The 13,843-nt window shown below is 38.9% G+C and overlaps 2 protein-coding genes across 3 annotated transcripts; one reads left to right on the forward strand and one right to left on the reverse strand.

The window, feature by feature from the left end:
* Positions 1 to 56: 56 nt before the first annotated feature.
* On the reverse strand, positions 57 to 3,184 carry LOC110960905 (PEST proteolytic signal-containing nuclear protein). 2 transcript variants are annotated; one of them, XM_022208316.2, is made up of 5 exons: positions 3,067 to 3,184; positions 2,223 to 2,449; positions 1,813 to 1,887; positions 1,670 to 1,725; positions 57 to 1,560 (listed from the first exon to the last, which is right to left on the reverse strand). In XM_022208316.2, the coding sequence occupies exons 1-5, from the start codon at positions 3,113 to 3,115 to the stop codon at positions 1,449 to 1,451; spliced, it is 519 nt and encodes a 172-aa protein (XP_022064008.2). In that variant the 5' UTR covers positions 3,116 to 3,184; the 3' UTR covers positions 57 to 1,448. The 2 variants fall into 2 exon arrangements, with proteins under 2 accessions (XP_022064008.2, XP_051794122.1); XM_051938162.1 differs by having other exon boundaries at positions 2,223 to 2,452; positions 3,067 to 3,165.
* Positions 3,152 to 10,452, forward strand: stk16 (serine/threonine kinase 16). Its single transcript, XM_022208315.2, has 8 exons — positions 3,152 to 3,269; positions 3,654 to 3,778; positions 4,651 to 4,870; positions 4,960 to 5,093; positions 5,771 to 5,858; positions 7,007 to 7,135; positions 7,255 to 7,376; positions 7,936 to 10,452. Exons 2-8 carry the CDS (start codon positions 3,693 to 3,695, stop codon positions 8,072 to 8,074), a joined length of 918 nt encoding a protein of 305 aa, XP_022064007.1. The 5' UTR covers positions 3,152 to 3,269; positions 3,654 to 3,692; the 3' UTR covers positions 8,075 to 10,452.
* The last annotated feature ends 3,391 nt before the right edge of the window (positions 10,453 to 13,843 follow it).

The following is a 13,843-nucleotide window of genomic DNA, read 5'->3' on the forward strand; positions in this document are numbered from 1 at the left end:
ACATTTTCTAAAAAGGTGCAGAGCTTTTTAAAAACTTTATGAGACAGAAATGCAACTGGTGGTACTGCATTCTTTACTGAAAGCGACTCCAGGCCAGTGCGAAACCGGAACAAACAAACAAATGTATGAAGGAAATTTCCATGATGAAAATGGAAGTGTGTCATGTTCAAACGTAGGGGAAAGTGCCACCATTAGCTCAGGGTCCAGTCATGTTCCAAAAATATACTGTCATAAGCAGTGGAAAATCATTATTCCCTTTTAACTCTACAGCTTAAAGCATTAAATGAAAAGAAATGTATTTGTACACTTTTTAAAAAACAACAGACGCCGTACACAATGTTAACATTTAAATGTTTTTTGTAGATTTTTTTTTTACTGTCAACATGTCAGTAACAAAAACTTAACATGAAACATATCTTTATGACTGACCTTTAAATATGTATTTGTGTGATGGAAATAAATGGCAGCAGTGGCTTTAATTAATTTGGGGGCATCTGCAAAACAGCAAGGTAAGCCACAGAGGAACTCAGTTTATATTTCTGATCAAAGGGGAATTTCCAAAACGAGTTTCAGGCACAGGGTAAAGTGTGACATTTATCCAAAAGGAAAGGGGTAACGCAGTCGTCGTGATCTTAAAGTGACGATGAAAAACCTTGTAAATGTGCCTAATCATTACTGACCTATATTTTTAAAATTATTTAAGGACAATTTACCAGAACCCTGATGTCCATGTTACGCTGTATGATACTGGTTTTCCGGTGTGAACAGAAATACAGATACAAACATCTCTACTGCAAGATTGCCAGATTCAGCGACACAGAAAGGCAAAAAATACTAGCACAAAGCTTCAAAAAATAATATAAAACATGAAAAAAAGACTTCTGAGGTGGCACAGCTGGTGCAAGCAAAGGGCTGGACATAGATTTTTATAAACTAAACAAGTCATTTATACGTCTACTGGCTCTGCAACACAACACTCGCACTCCAATTGTTGGGTTTAAAAACAAAAACACTGTCACAGGTCTGTGTACATTTTTACACAAATAGAGAAGCAACACATTTGCTCAGCAGCACACCTAACCAGTTTTAGATGGGAACAAATACATCACACAAGGGGGGCATGAAGGCTGCACTAGATTTTCTCTTTAGCCAGCAGAAAGCAGCTGCTGCAAATATTAAACAACATTCTCACTTATTAGTTTGTCCCATCCCTCCATCACCCATCCATGACAGTTTCCTCTCAGGGTCAGCCAGTAGTGGTTAGAAAGGTAAATGTGGGTTCGGTTTCAATCACAGAAAGGCTTAAAGTATTCTTCATGACATGTCCACAAAGCTCAAAAGTTGTAAAAACCAAGGCTACGGTGAGGAATTATTTAAGCCTCTAAAGATATATGACATGGTTAATCTATACAAAATTATTCATTAGTGACAAAATCTGTGGCAGTCATTTACAATTTGTCTGCTTGAGCCTTCAGCTTCCTCTCCCAAAGTTTTTGATGATCAGAGAAGCCCTGCTTGCCCTTGTTGAAGGAATTAGGTCCTGCAGATGTTGGCGTCTCCCTGAAAAAAACAGCAACATTAGCTACATAAGAAAACATCAAAAATATCTCAAAGTTGACTGTTTTCAGAAAAGCACATGGTAGGGAAACAGTTATTAAGTGCTTCATACCTGCCAATGTTCTTCATCCTCATCTTAGCTTCTGGAGGCATCTCCTCCGGTTCGCTCTACACGGCATGAGAAAGTTAGCCTTTGCACATCTGCTGTTTATGCATTTGTACACCAGTGGCATTGGTGTGTGCACGTGCACTTACATCATCATCTTCATTAAAAACAGACGCCAGCCCTGGCTTTTTTGGAGGAACTGCTGGTGCAGGCTCTTTAGGTTTCTAGAATAGGTTATAGACACAAGATTTGGCAAAACTAAATTTAAAAAAGAAAAAAACAGAAAAAACATACCCTAGCAGCACTATGCCTGTCCGCTGTTTTCATAAAATAAAAACACCTACAATTAATCTGACTGTAGCTAATGATTATTAATTGTTTCAACATCATTCACAATGAAGCATGTGATTATAATGCCTGAAGACTTTGGCCTGCATCCTTTTTTGGGCCTCTCTAGCATTGTGCTATGAATGTGTTCTGATCATTCCATGCTGTCATGCAACTGCCTGACCTAAGTTACAACACCATGTCTGCAGTCTGTGCGTTGCTACACACTCACTGTTGCTCCAAGTTTGATAGATATGGGGTTCGATTTCTTCGCCATCTGACTGCTCATGCTAAAGCCTATTTTGGAGACTTTGCGAGGCGCTGGTGGGTCTGCTGAGGACTCATCTTCATCTTCAGGAGTGAAATGCTGGGAGGTGCGCTTGACTGCGGTCCCTTCTCCCCCCACAGTGCTACAAGAGACAGGCTTAGTTTTCACTCTGCCTTCCTCCTCCTGCGGCCCTGCTTGAGGCAAGACAACTCACCAAGGTGAACAACTGCTGTGTGGGAAGTGCAAATAATAACAGCTATCACCTTTACCTGTGATGCTAGCCGTCAACGAACCAAAGGTAACTTAGATACCAGTCTACAAGTTAACCTACAGTCCACTTATGGACTGTGTGTGCAGAAATTACCCACAGTAAAAGAGTTGGGATTAATTTAAACGTAATGTTCATTGTTTTTAGAGCAGGCAATAGTAACGCCTCTGCTGGGAGTAACCTAGCTGGATACCTACGCTACCTAGCTTAGGTTAGCTACTTGCATGCTAGCTAAGCAAAACCCAGGTTAGCAAGCTAACAGGAGAGTAGAGAGTTTAGTAGAGACCTGTCTGAAGCAAATAAGTCTTCGCTTTAACATCTGGATCACGTTAAGGGCATGTCAAGATTAATATAGTGTTAACTGTTACTTTGCATTTGCTAGCTAACGAGTCATAGCTATTATGAAGTTATCTTAGTGGAGTTATACAAACATCGCCTCCCTTGGAGTCAGTTTTAATGAATAGACGGCAAAATAAGCTAAAGCTAGGCTACAGATTAATCTCGGCTAAATATTAGATGGCAATAAAGCACAAATATCACCTCCATCGTCGGTGGAGTCCCTCCTGTTATGCTCGTAATCCGCCATCATATCTCCTCTCAAACGTATTTGCCGGTTTCTGTCGCTAGTGTTCTTCTGGCGCTGTTAGCCAGTCAAGCTCCGCGCTGTTTGTTAGAGAAGAAGAAGAAGAAGAAGCGGAAGCGGCGAAACATGACAGCAAGCTAACTTGATAAACACCCCGCTGGTAAGGAAGATGTAATGCCACTAATTCTCGCGTGTGTGTTGTATTTAAACGGTCCATTATGTTAGGCAGTCTCTTAAAATTGCATAGCGACATTGGCTAACGTTAAAAGTAGAAGTTCTTGTCATATTCTGTCTGTCGTAGCAAGGAAGTTGCTATGCTAAGCTACATTAGATGTGTTTTCTTAGCTATGTTAGTTCACTTAACGTTTCTAATCTGACACTTTGCTGGTTGTTTAGCATACAAATTTCTACATCGGACTAGTGTCTCACAGTTTTCTTTCAATAATTACCGGGTTTTTTGGCAGTAAGTAGCATTATATGACTTTCTATATCTTCTCCGTGTCTCTTAAATAACTTTTGTATTTGTTTTTTAAATTTCTCCCAGAGCCTTAAAAGCTTGGCGTTAAACAATGTACCAGTCAAGATGGGGCAAACTTTGTGCATATGCTCCCGTGGCTCTCTCACCATTGATAACAAAAAATACTACTTTGTGCAGAAGCTAGACGAAGGGTAAGCTAACATTTTCTCACTGTTTGTTTTTAGGTTACGTAACTCCATCTGAATGTAGTGATACTACCATTTTTTAAAAAATATAGTTTTCTTCGTTTTTTCACATTAAAATTCCAAACATGAACACAAACACTGCCAGTGCAAGGGTATCTTCACATAAAATATATAAAAAAATTAATGCATACAATCCACATAGTAAAAATACAACAGTTCCAGCAGTCCAGAGTGAGCAGACTCCACATTTCAGTCCCCTGAGGCTGCAGGTCGAGTCCCCTTCTGCTTGATATGGTCAACAAGGGGACCCCAGATTGTTCTAAATTTATCTTGAGTATCAGACAGACGATACTACCATTTTTTATGGTGACAAATTCGATGTATGGAGTTTAAGCCTTTATTGTCCAAAGACTATTAAATTACATTGCATTGCTAAGCCTCACAGCTGCATGAGGTGGCAAATTCCTTCACTGTAATGAACATGAACACTACGTGTTTTTTGTTTTTTAAAATCAGGTCTGCATATATAAGAGGTTGACTGGTACATGTACAGAAAACCAGAGAATTTAGACAGTGTACAATGAAGTTATTACTTTGCTGAATTCTCCTTAACCAAATGTACACAATGTATAAAAAACTAAAGCAATCCTAAATATAGCGTCTTGATGGAGTATTTAGAAACTATTACACTGGTCTGGGCCTAAAAACCTCAGATTGCTTAGAAAAATCAGTATACTGGGACAGATCAATGTTTTGATGGTCTTTTTATGAGATTTGTCTACAATAAAAAAATCTGAAATGTAGCTACCCTTATCTCTTTCACCAATTTCATTCACCTGCTGCTACCAAACTCTAATTTCTGTGTGGTTTCATTTCAGTGGGTTCAGTTATGTTGATCTGGTAGAGGGGGCAAAGGATGGGCGCTTCTATGCCCTGAAGAGAATCCTGTGCCATGACCGTGAAGGCCGACAGGAGGCTCAGACAGAAGTGGAGATGCATCAGGTGTTTAATCACCCCAACATCTTGAGCCTGGTTGCACACGCTTTTGTTGATCATGGAGGCAAGAGTGAAGCCTGGCTGCTTCTGCCTTATGTCAGAGTAAGTTGTTGCAGCAGTTGGTAGAAGTAGCAGAATAATGTAGCAGGAAAGGGTCACACTCTGACATGTTGGTGTGTTTCTGTGAGCAGAAAGGAAGTCTGTGGTCTGTTCTGGAGAAGCTAAGAGACAAAGGGAGCTTAATGCCTGAAAAACAGATTTTGCAAATCTTTCGTGGAATCTGCTCTGGACTAAAGGCCATTCACGAAAAAGGCTATGCACACAGGTAATCCCTCTCTCTGTAAACACACACACATATGCAACAAACATGTGCATGAATATGGCCAGCATAAAGACTTCTTAGGCTTGAACTGCTACACCACTAACTCCCTGGTGTACTGTTGACTAACCCTGTGGAAATCTGCACACCCTGCACTAAGCAGAAATAGATCAGGGCTCCGCTGTTTGTGAAATGAATAATTATATTTTAAATATTACAAATAATTGATTTACACAAGCATTTTTTTGCATTCACAAGAGTGAATCTTGTAGCCCTTTGCTAAATTGTAAGTGTTATTGTTCAAATAAAAATAGTCTATATTAAATATTAGCTGCAACATAGAGGGTCATGTCGAGTAACAAATGAATCTGGAAAGTGTGCGTTTGGTCACTGTGCCAGTTAGCACTTTGTCCCACAGGATTAGCCAAGAATATAGAATTGCAGTTTATATTAAGGCATTTAGAATCATGTGGTTGATTATGCATTCAGTTTGTCAGAGAAATCCAAGTTAAATAGGAATCATAATGCCAGCCCAATCCAATAAAAATACTGGTATTTCTTCCTGTTATTATATTATTTAGCCACTTTTCAAAAATAGCAACTTTTGTGTGTTGTTTTCTTCAGTAGATATATTCAGTAAAGTGTCTGTATCTGAACACATGCTATGTCCTTTCACTTAACAGAGACTTAAAACCAACAAATGTGCTTCTAGATGAGGATGACAGGCCGGTGTTGATGGATCTTGGCTCAATGAATCGTGCCAGGATTGAGGTGAGAACGCTGGATCTGAAGTGTTGTGTGTTTTCACGGAACATTTCATCAGCATTGATACCACTGCTCTTAGTTATCGGGGGAAATCTGATCTGCATGTGTTTACACTTCCACCTCTAGATGGCAGAATAACATTTTTAATGTTAGTGAACCTCAGTTCAAATCATAATGTGTCACAATTTTTCAGTGTATATTGGCTGTCATTCCTCTGACTGCGTCGTAGTAGATTTACTTTCTGAATACTTTACCCATGACAACATGCAACAGAACAAGTAGCAAGCAGAGGCACAAGTGACATTAAGATGTGGAGATACAATACATTTTTACTGTTTTCATTGTTGTGGGATTTGTTTGTTTACCGTCTGGAAGATTCTCATGTTTCTTAACAATGCCACCAGCATGTGTTTCTCTTGCTTACTTGTGCTTGTATGATATTGTCATGGTCTTTTGGTATGCGTGATGCTGCTGCAAGTTTATTCTTTGTCTTTATGTTGCCTGGTCTTCCTCCACTGCTTGTGGCCCTCAGAGGACTTGTACAGTGGTTTTGTGGTATTTTTTTCTTTTTTTTTAGGCTAGAACATGCTTATTTTACTGTTAAAATAATAAATATATTGTAGCGATCGCAGAGCCGGTCACTATGACTGAACTGTTGTTCTGCAATGCACCATGGGAGTTCAGGTGTTGGAGGTGTAAGTGTTATTATTGTGGTTTCTATTAGTGTTACAGTGTTATTAGTGTTTGTGTTTTTGTGGTTTAGTCAGTGGTAAAGTGTTATGTTGACAGGACAGTGGGTGTGAAGCGTTGTGTGTTTGATGACGTCCTGCAACATTTTCATGTGCTTGTGGTCTTTACGTGTCAAAATAAAAACCTCTTTAAATTGCAGTGTGCTTAAAAGACAGAAGCCCTTTCTCTGGCATCATTCTTCAATGCAGCTCGCCACAGTATAAAAATAACTATATATTGCAAAATCCTGCAAAAACAAATACAATTTAAAAAGTCCGCAATGCAGTGAGACCGTGAAAAGTAAACCGCAATATGACAAGGGACCACTGTATTGTGCAATGAGCTGTCATAACATTAAAGGCTGTAAACATCAGGGCCTCTAAATGATTCTTACCTGACCAGATGATAAAACTGTGCTTTTACAGGTTAGAGGATCCAGAGAAGCCATGACCATTCAGGACTGGGCAGCCCAGAGATGCACCATTTCCTACAGGGCTCCTGAACTCTTCAATGTAGAGAGCCACTGTATTATAGATGAGCGCACTGATATCTGGGTAAAGTCTAATCGTCTTCATCCCTTTTGACTTGCAAAAGTAAATCTCAGAAAGCTCTGGTGAAAGTTACTGTGGATCATTCACTGACTACTTGTTTTCGTTTTGTGGTTTTCCTCCAGTCACTTGGCTGCGTGCTTTACTGCATGATGATGTTGGAGGGGCCCTATGATCTGGTATTTCAGAAAGGGGACAGTGTTGCCCTGGCTGTCCAGAATCCAGTGACCATCCCACAGTCTTGCAGGTAGGCCTTCACACTGTATTTTTATCCAACCACAAACTTTAAATCTTGATAGCGATAGGAAACAAACACATTTTTGTAGCAAAGAAGTTTAGCAAAAGAAAAACATGTTACAATTCAAAGTAACCATAATAAAGTGTGGATGATTTTTAGGACTTATTTGATATTAGCAGCCAAAAACTAATCTAAGATATTCTTCCACTGGATTTTCTATTTCATTTGCTTCCCTTGCTTAATTTGCACCTAAATGAACTGGAGTCTGGCTTGTCAAGTTCAGTACAAGGCAACAACATGTAGTTTGATTCCCTTTTTAATTGAGCAAAAATGCAATATGTTTAGCTGACATTGTTCAAGTTGTGTATGAACCCCGACTCTTTCTTTTAAAGCTTGCTTGTTTTTGATCTGTTTAATGCAGCATCACTAGAATTTCTGTTATTAACAATCTTGCAACTGGTGCTAGTGATGCCTGCTTCCACTTGTGTTTGAAAGTCAGTTTTTAAAGTCTGCAACACTAAATATAGATCAGAATGAATGCATTATTTGGTGTCTGTTTTCTGCCCAGTTACTCAGAGGGCTTGCAGATGCTGCTGAGCTCCATAATGGTTTCAAGTCCCCAGGAGAGACCAAACATCAGCTGGGTTCTGGACCAGGTACAGGACCTGCAGAGTCGGAGCCCAGACACCCAAACCAACATGGTCTGATGTTGCACGGTGCACTAGGTTTGGAGTCCTGGAGACCTTTGCACATTCTTATTTCCAACTTGAAACTGTTTCTTTTATTTATTGATTTTAGCGTAAAAGCCTAGGTACCAGTTTTCACTCATATTGGGGAGCTTGGCAACAGTATCAGCTTTTAGTTTGAATGATCCATTTCATTACAGAGCATTGTTGTAGTCCTTATAGATTCACCAAATGATCTGATTAATATGATTTGCCTTAAGTGTAATTTCTCCCAGAAGTATGATGCTTTTGGCAAGGGTCATATGATGAAGTGGCTTTACCTTGTTTTGAAAAATATATTTATTCGCCGTCTCTGAGAGTTGCATGAGAAGATGGATACAACTCTCATATCTGTTAGTTAAATGTGAAGCAGGAGCCAGCAGCCTGTTAGTTTAGTTTACCATTGGAACTGGAAAATGAAGGAAACGGCAAGCTTGAAGGCAGCAAAATATGCCTACGAGCACTTCTGATACTAATTTTCATGATATATCTGGTTGGTTCAGTCAGATTGAATTAAAAAGATGCAGCATGTTAATTAGTAAGCTTCAAAAGTTCAGACAGGTGGATTTTTCCTTTGGACAGAGCTGGTTCAGTTTTTATGCTAAGTTAGGCTAAGCAGCTAGCAGCAGAAGTCTTTGAAAATGAGCGTACTTCTTGTGTATTTGCATTAAGAAAAACAATTTTCGTCTTAAAGTGTAGTTTGAATCTTTTAATGAGAAAAGGGATGACATGAAAGCTTTGCCAAACTTTCCAGTGAATGAAAGCTTCAATACATATCAGACGACGTTCCCGACCAAGAAGGAGTACGGTCCATTTCTCTCGCTCTTGTTTTATGTTAATTCCTCAGTTTTGTCTTTGTAACATCTGGGTTACACGTGTGTGCTGTAATCAACAGTGTGTACCTTCAGCTCATCTCAGCACCCATATTCACACTATTATGCCTCAACTGAAGCAGCAGAATGCACCTCACCTGCAGTACTGCATTTGAACACACAAAGGTGCTCCACCATCGCAGTCTCCTCCTCCACATAGTCGCATGGTGACTCACCAGGTTTGTGTATGAATTGAGATTTCATAAAACACAGCAACACAGTATCTGCTTGCACAAATATCTATATATTAAAGACGCGGAGAAGTTGTTACAGACCTAAACGAAAAAGAGAAAGAACATTGAATCAGGAGAACCTGGAGATGTTTATATTTACTGCAAGTCTGAGTTATCGTATGTGGCATTGCAGGTGGACCCTTTTTACTTTACTTTTCACTGTATTGTGTTTTTAAACACTTCAGTATTTTCCATTCCAGCTAGGCTTGTGTTAAATTGGGAGTTTCCTGTCATGCGTGAATGCCGCCTCACACTTTTGTTCTCTCAGGGGTACACTCTCATCTCAAAGGGTCTAACGGTCTGTCTTTGTGGACCTAAGTGGTACCTTTAAAACTATTATTAGACAAAAGTACTATTCTGGGCATTTAAGTTCGATGCTTTTGTGACTGTAACGCAGTGATCATAGGACCATATGAAACTAGAAACTGTCCTTGACGGGTGACTTGTACGGTTCATTGTTGGAATGGTAACTGACACGCTGTTTGGATTTATTATCTTTTAATGCAAAGTTTAGATATGTTAAATGATTATAAACTTTTGTGTAATCCTTAATGGCGAGCTAATACTGTTCTGATTCTGCTTATGAGAAATTTTCTAAGTGTATTGGTGAAGATCCCAAATATTAATAAGAATCTGTTTTGTTTGTTTTTGTTTTTTTGGAAAATTCTGTTGAAATTATGTTCTGCCTCTTATTCACTGCACAGTAAAGGATAAGTAAATATTAAAAATGTAGCACTATGTATACAGTTTTTAATATAATTGTGAAATAAAATGGCATCTTCCACTTTAAAATAGTCTGTTGAGAAAAGTATGAGTCAGTACTTCAATGGAATTTCCTAAATAAACGGACAACAGGGCACATCTTATTTGTGCATCATTGATAATTAGTAGGTACAGCTGCATAAAATCAAGCTATAAAATCTTCATAGACAACCATGTGCAGTAAAATAAGTGTGTACTCAGTGGTTTTATTTTAATGTGGTACTGTCAGGATTTAGTCAAATTTCTACTCTATTAGTGATGGAGGAAGCTTTCAGATCCTTTACTTAGGTAGACATAGTAATACTGTAATACTACTTCCTGTTCCAAATAAAAACCCCTGCAACTAAAATGTCACTTCAGTTAAAGCATGTAAAACTTATAAGCAGACGGGGTTGAAAATATCAATTAGTTCCCAACTATGTGGAAACTATTTTGAAAATTGGTTTGATCTTTTTTGCTTTTTGCTTTTTAAGAATAAAGGGTTTAAATTGTCTGATTCTAGCCTCTTAAATGTAAAAACTTTCTGATTTTTTTTTTCTTTTCCTGTGTCTGACAATAAGCTGAATATCTTTGAGCTATGAACAAAACCAGACGTTTGAGGACGTCTGTTTGGATTTTGGAAGACACAGGTTGGCATTTTTCTTCATATTCTGGCATTTTATAAACTAAACAGTTGATCACAAAAATAATCAACAATGAGAATGATCATTAGTGGCAGACCTATCAGCAAAGTGTCTTTAAAGGGTAAGTATAATTGAGTGCATTGTGTTTAGACCATTTTATACATTGTTGAGAGGTTATATCTGTAGTAGAATAGAATGCTCTGGAAGTGAATTCTTAATGTTACAAAATGAAATAAATAAAGCTGTTACTTATCCACAGTGGCTCTGAAGCCACAACTCAGGCTGCAAACGTACATCATGAGAATGTCTTGATCAGGCAGTATACACCTGTCTAGTGTACCTAAAGCAGGGATGTCTTTCTACTGTCAGTCAATATTTTCCCCTGAAATGTAGTGGAGTAGAACAATAAAGTAGCACAGACATACTTACATTTTTAAGCAAGGTAATGGAGTAAATCTAGTTCTGCTGGATAGATTGTTCTTAGTTGTGAAGGCAGAACTCACTACCAAGTTCCAGAACTTTCTTGGAAAACATCTGTCTGCAGCCTCATCACATGCATTTCTATGGTTCGGCAGCAGCTCTCAAGCTTTAATTCACTACGGAACGGCATAAAAAACACCGTCACTGGAACCCGGATCAGTGAAAATTGGTTGTTGCATTCAAGTGATAAATAATGTTTTACTTCCTGGCATCTGAACAAACCGTGATTTTGTGGTTGCCAGAAGCATCGTACTTTCCTTGATTCATATTTCAAACTAAAGTTTGGTGGAAGAGGAATAGTGATGTTAGGCTGTTTTTTATGGTTTGGTTAAGGCTCGTTTCCAATTAAAAGAAATCATATTTGTATGACGTATGGTGGTATTTCAGCCAGTAGTATTGTTCCAACTTTGTGACAGACTTTTAGTTTGTGCAAAACTGATTCCTGTTTAACCCTCAAATTGACCCATTTTAAAGTTTGAAAATGTGAGAAAAAATATATATTTTCACAGTGAAACTTCTGACGTCCACATTTTCGACAATTTGGGAAATGTTTGAACATTTTTTTGAAAAGAAAAAATAAATATTAAAAATGTTTCTTAAAAAGAAAAGATAAGAAGTTTTACTGATATATGTTTAGATGTTTTTAGGATTTTTTTTGAAGACTTTTACCAATTTTTTTGGAAAATATTTACAAGAGTTTTGTCAAATTTGTGTTTTTTTTTTTTTTTTTACAATAAAACTTTTAAGGAATTATTGGAATTTTATTCCTGAAGGTTTTGCAAATTTTCAGAAATTTGGGGGATTTTTTTTGCCTAATTTTTGGATTTTTTTCAGACAAGGAAGCAATATTTTTTGTTGCCCATAAATGGAGACAACAGGAGGGTTAAGTATGACAGTGCCTCTGTGCATAAAGTGAGATTTATAAACAAATTATTTCTAAATTTGGTGTTGGAACATTTGCCAACACAGAGCCGTGGCGTTAACTTCAAGCAACACTTTTAAACTGGGCCATCACCCAGCAGCATTACTAATTCTCTAATGGTAGAATAGGTGCAAATTCCTGCTGCAAAATACAAATACAAAAAAAGGTACTGAAGAATACCAATTTTCATGTGTTTTTAATGTGGCGATGATATCAGAAGAAAGCTAGGCTGTTGTTTATGAACCATTTAGGTTGTACCTGCTCATTTGGAGCTTTCAAAACAACTTTTCCATTTGCAGTTTGACTTACAATTTGAAATTCTGTTTTAAATTAAGTTGTCTCAGTCTTGGATGAATCGTCTCCCGTGGAAGATGAGCACAACCTTCATCTGACGACAATGAGCGCCGGTAGCTGTTCTCGGCGTCTCTCTTTCTGCATTTGTGTGTGTGTGATTGTACACACATGCTTGGAAACTAATATCAAACTGCTCGTGCTTCTGGATTTACAACCCGCGCATCCACTCAGATCGGTGAGATGCCACACTTCACTGCTGCCCCAATTACTTTCAAAGGTAATGCCTACCTTACCGGGCGCAAACACACAAATATGACCAGTCATAAAGTGTACACAACACGCCACATATTTACAGTGCATATGCCCTTTTATACACAAACACCCTAAGGAGTCATTACGCCTGAATTAATAATATCCCGTCTGATTTCTTCCTCAGGCCCACCTACAAACCCCAGACTCCCCTGGGACTGGGTTCACGTTGGAGCTGTGTTTATGGGTTCAGCAGGAGCCCACACACACACTCTGCCCCCACCTTTTATATTCACCATCATCTGCCTGTGAGGGGCTGAATGATGTCATACAACACAAGTGCAAGGTCAAGGCAATGTTCACCTGCATTTTAGCACCAATTTCACATGCTTTTGCTTGTTGTTAGCTTAGAGGATGCAGTGGTGTTTTGGAGTCTGTGTATGCATGTTTCATCTGTAACCCAAGCCCAGTCTTCAGATGCAAACACACTTTAGCTCTCACGCCGTAAACCATCTGCAGGCTTTATTGATTTGGCGATGAATCAATTAGTGAATTATTTAATTAGCAAAGCATTATGGGTCAGTGCAGACCTGCTCCCACCCTGCAGTGTTCCTAGGTCTCTTTAAATCATTTTGCACATATGTTTGGAACTTGTGAGGATGTGTGCATGTCCGTGCAAAACTGACCACACAAAGTTGCCCAAACGCACTGAATTCGGATCAGATTCCAGGGAGACCTTGTAAAGTCACCCAGTAAGTTTCTGTTGTTACTTGCCAGACGAGGGATCCTATTTCTTTAAAGCTTTATGTGTACGGACTCGGAACTTTTGCTGTCACTCAAGTCCAAATTAGTCTTGGCTGCAGCTGAAAGAGAGAGAAATATGGACATTACGTCTGCCCCGTTGAGTGGATGAGTTATGACTTATGCTTGTGATCGGGGCGTTGTTTCCGTCCAGGAGCTTTCTGTGCGCTCATTAATTCATGGGAGTGTTTGGGTTAAAATGCATAATGAGTTCATTAAGGGGGATTGGCGTAATCAAGAAAGGTATTGCCTTAATTACTGGCACGAGGCCAGACCTATCCGTCCTCTTTGAGATCAGCAACCCACCCTGTCCACAGAGCTCACTAATTTAATTAAGTGTACAAAATGCTACACCCTAACGTCGCCCTTGGGGGCAATTATGGCACTGGAGATTGAAAGATCTCCGCCGGGGGTATTTTACTTACTGGCAGGAGATTGCCTGTGTCAGTTAGCTGATTGCATTGATTATATTGATTTGTAACAGCTTTTCGGGTAATTTCATCTGCAAAGGTGAG

This window comes from Acanthochromis polyacanthus, chromosome 2, assembly GCF_021347895.1.
Source record: "Acanthochromis polyacanthus isolate Apoly-LR-REF ecotype Palm Island chromosome 2, KAUST_Apoly_ChrSc, whole genome shotgun sequence".
In the NCBI taxonomy this organism is placed as follows: domain Eukaryota; kingdom Metazoa; phylum Chordata; class Actinopteri; family Pomacentridae; genus Acanthochromis; species Acanthochromis polyacanthus.

What these genes read in the sequence shown, in the direction of transcription:
- LOC110960905 (XM_051938162.1), bottom strand. Translation starts at nt 3,115, where the DNA reads ATGATGGCGGATTACGAGCATAACAGGAGGGACTCCACCGACGATGGA. An exon ending in GGACTCCACCGACGATGGAG is followed by an intron (nt 2,453 to 3,066) that starts GTGATATTTGTG and finishes TCTTGCCTCAAG; the next exon opens with CAGGGCCGCAGGAGGAGGAA. An exon ending in TTTTTAATGAAGATGATGAT is followed by an intron (nt 1,726 to 1,812) that starts GTAAGTGCACGT and finishes CATGCCGTGTAG; the next exon opens with AGCGAACCGGAGGAGATGCC.
- stk16 (XM_022208315.2), top strand. Translation starts at nt 3,693, where the DNA reads ATGGGGCAAACTTTGTGCATATGCTCCCGTGGCTCTCTCACCATTGAT. An exon ending in ATGAGCGCACTGATATCTGG is followed by an intron (nt 7,136 to 7,254) that starts GTAAAGTCTAAT and finishes GTTTTCCTCCAG; the next exon opens with TCACTTGGCTGCGTGCTTTA. An exon ending in ACCATCCCACAGTCTTGCAG is followed by an intron (nt 7,377 to 7,935) that starts GTAGGCCTTCAC and finishes TTTTCTGCCCAG; the next exon opens with TTACTCAGAGGGCTTGCAGA.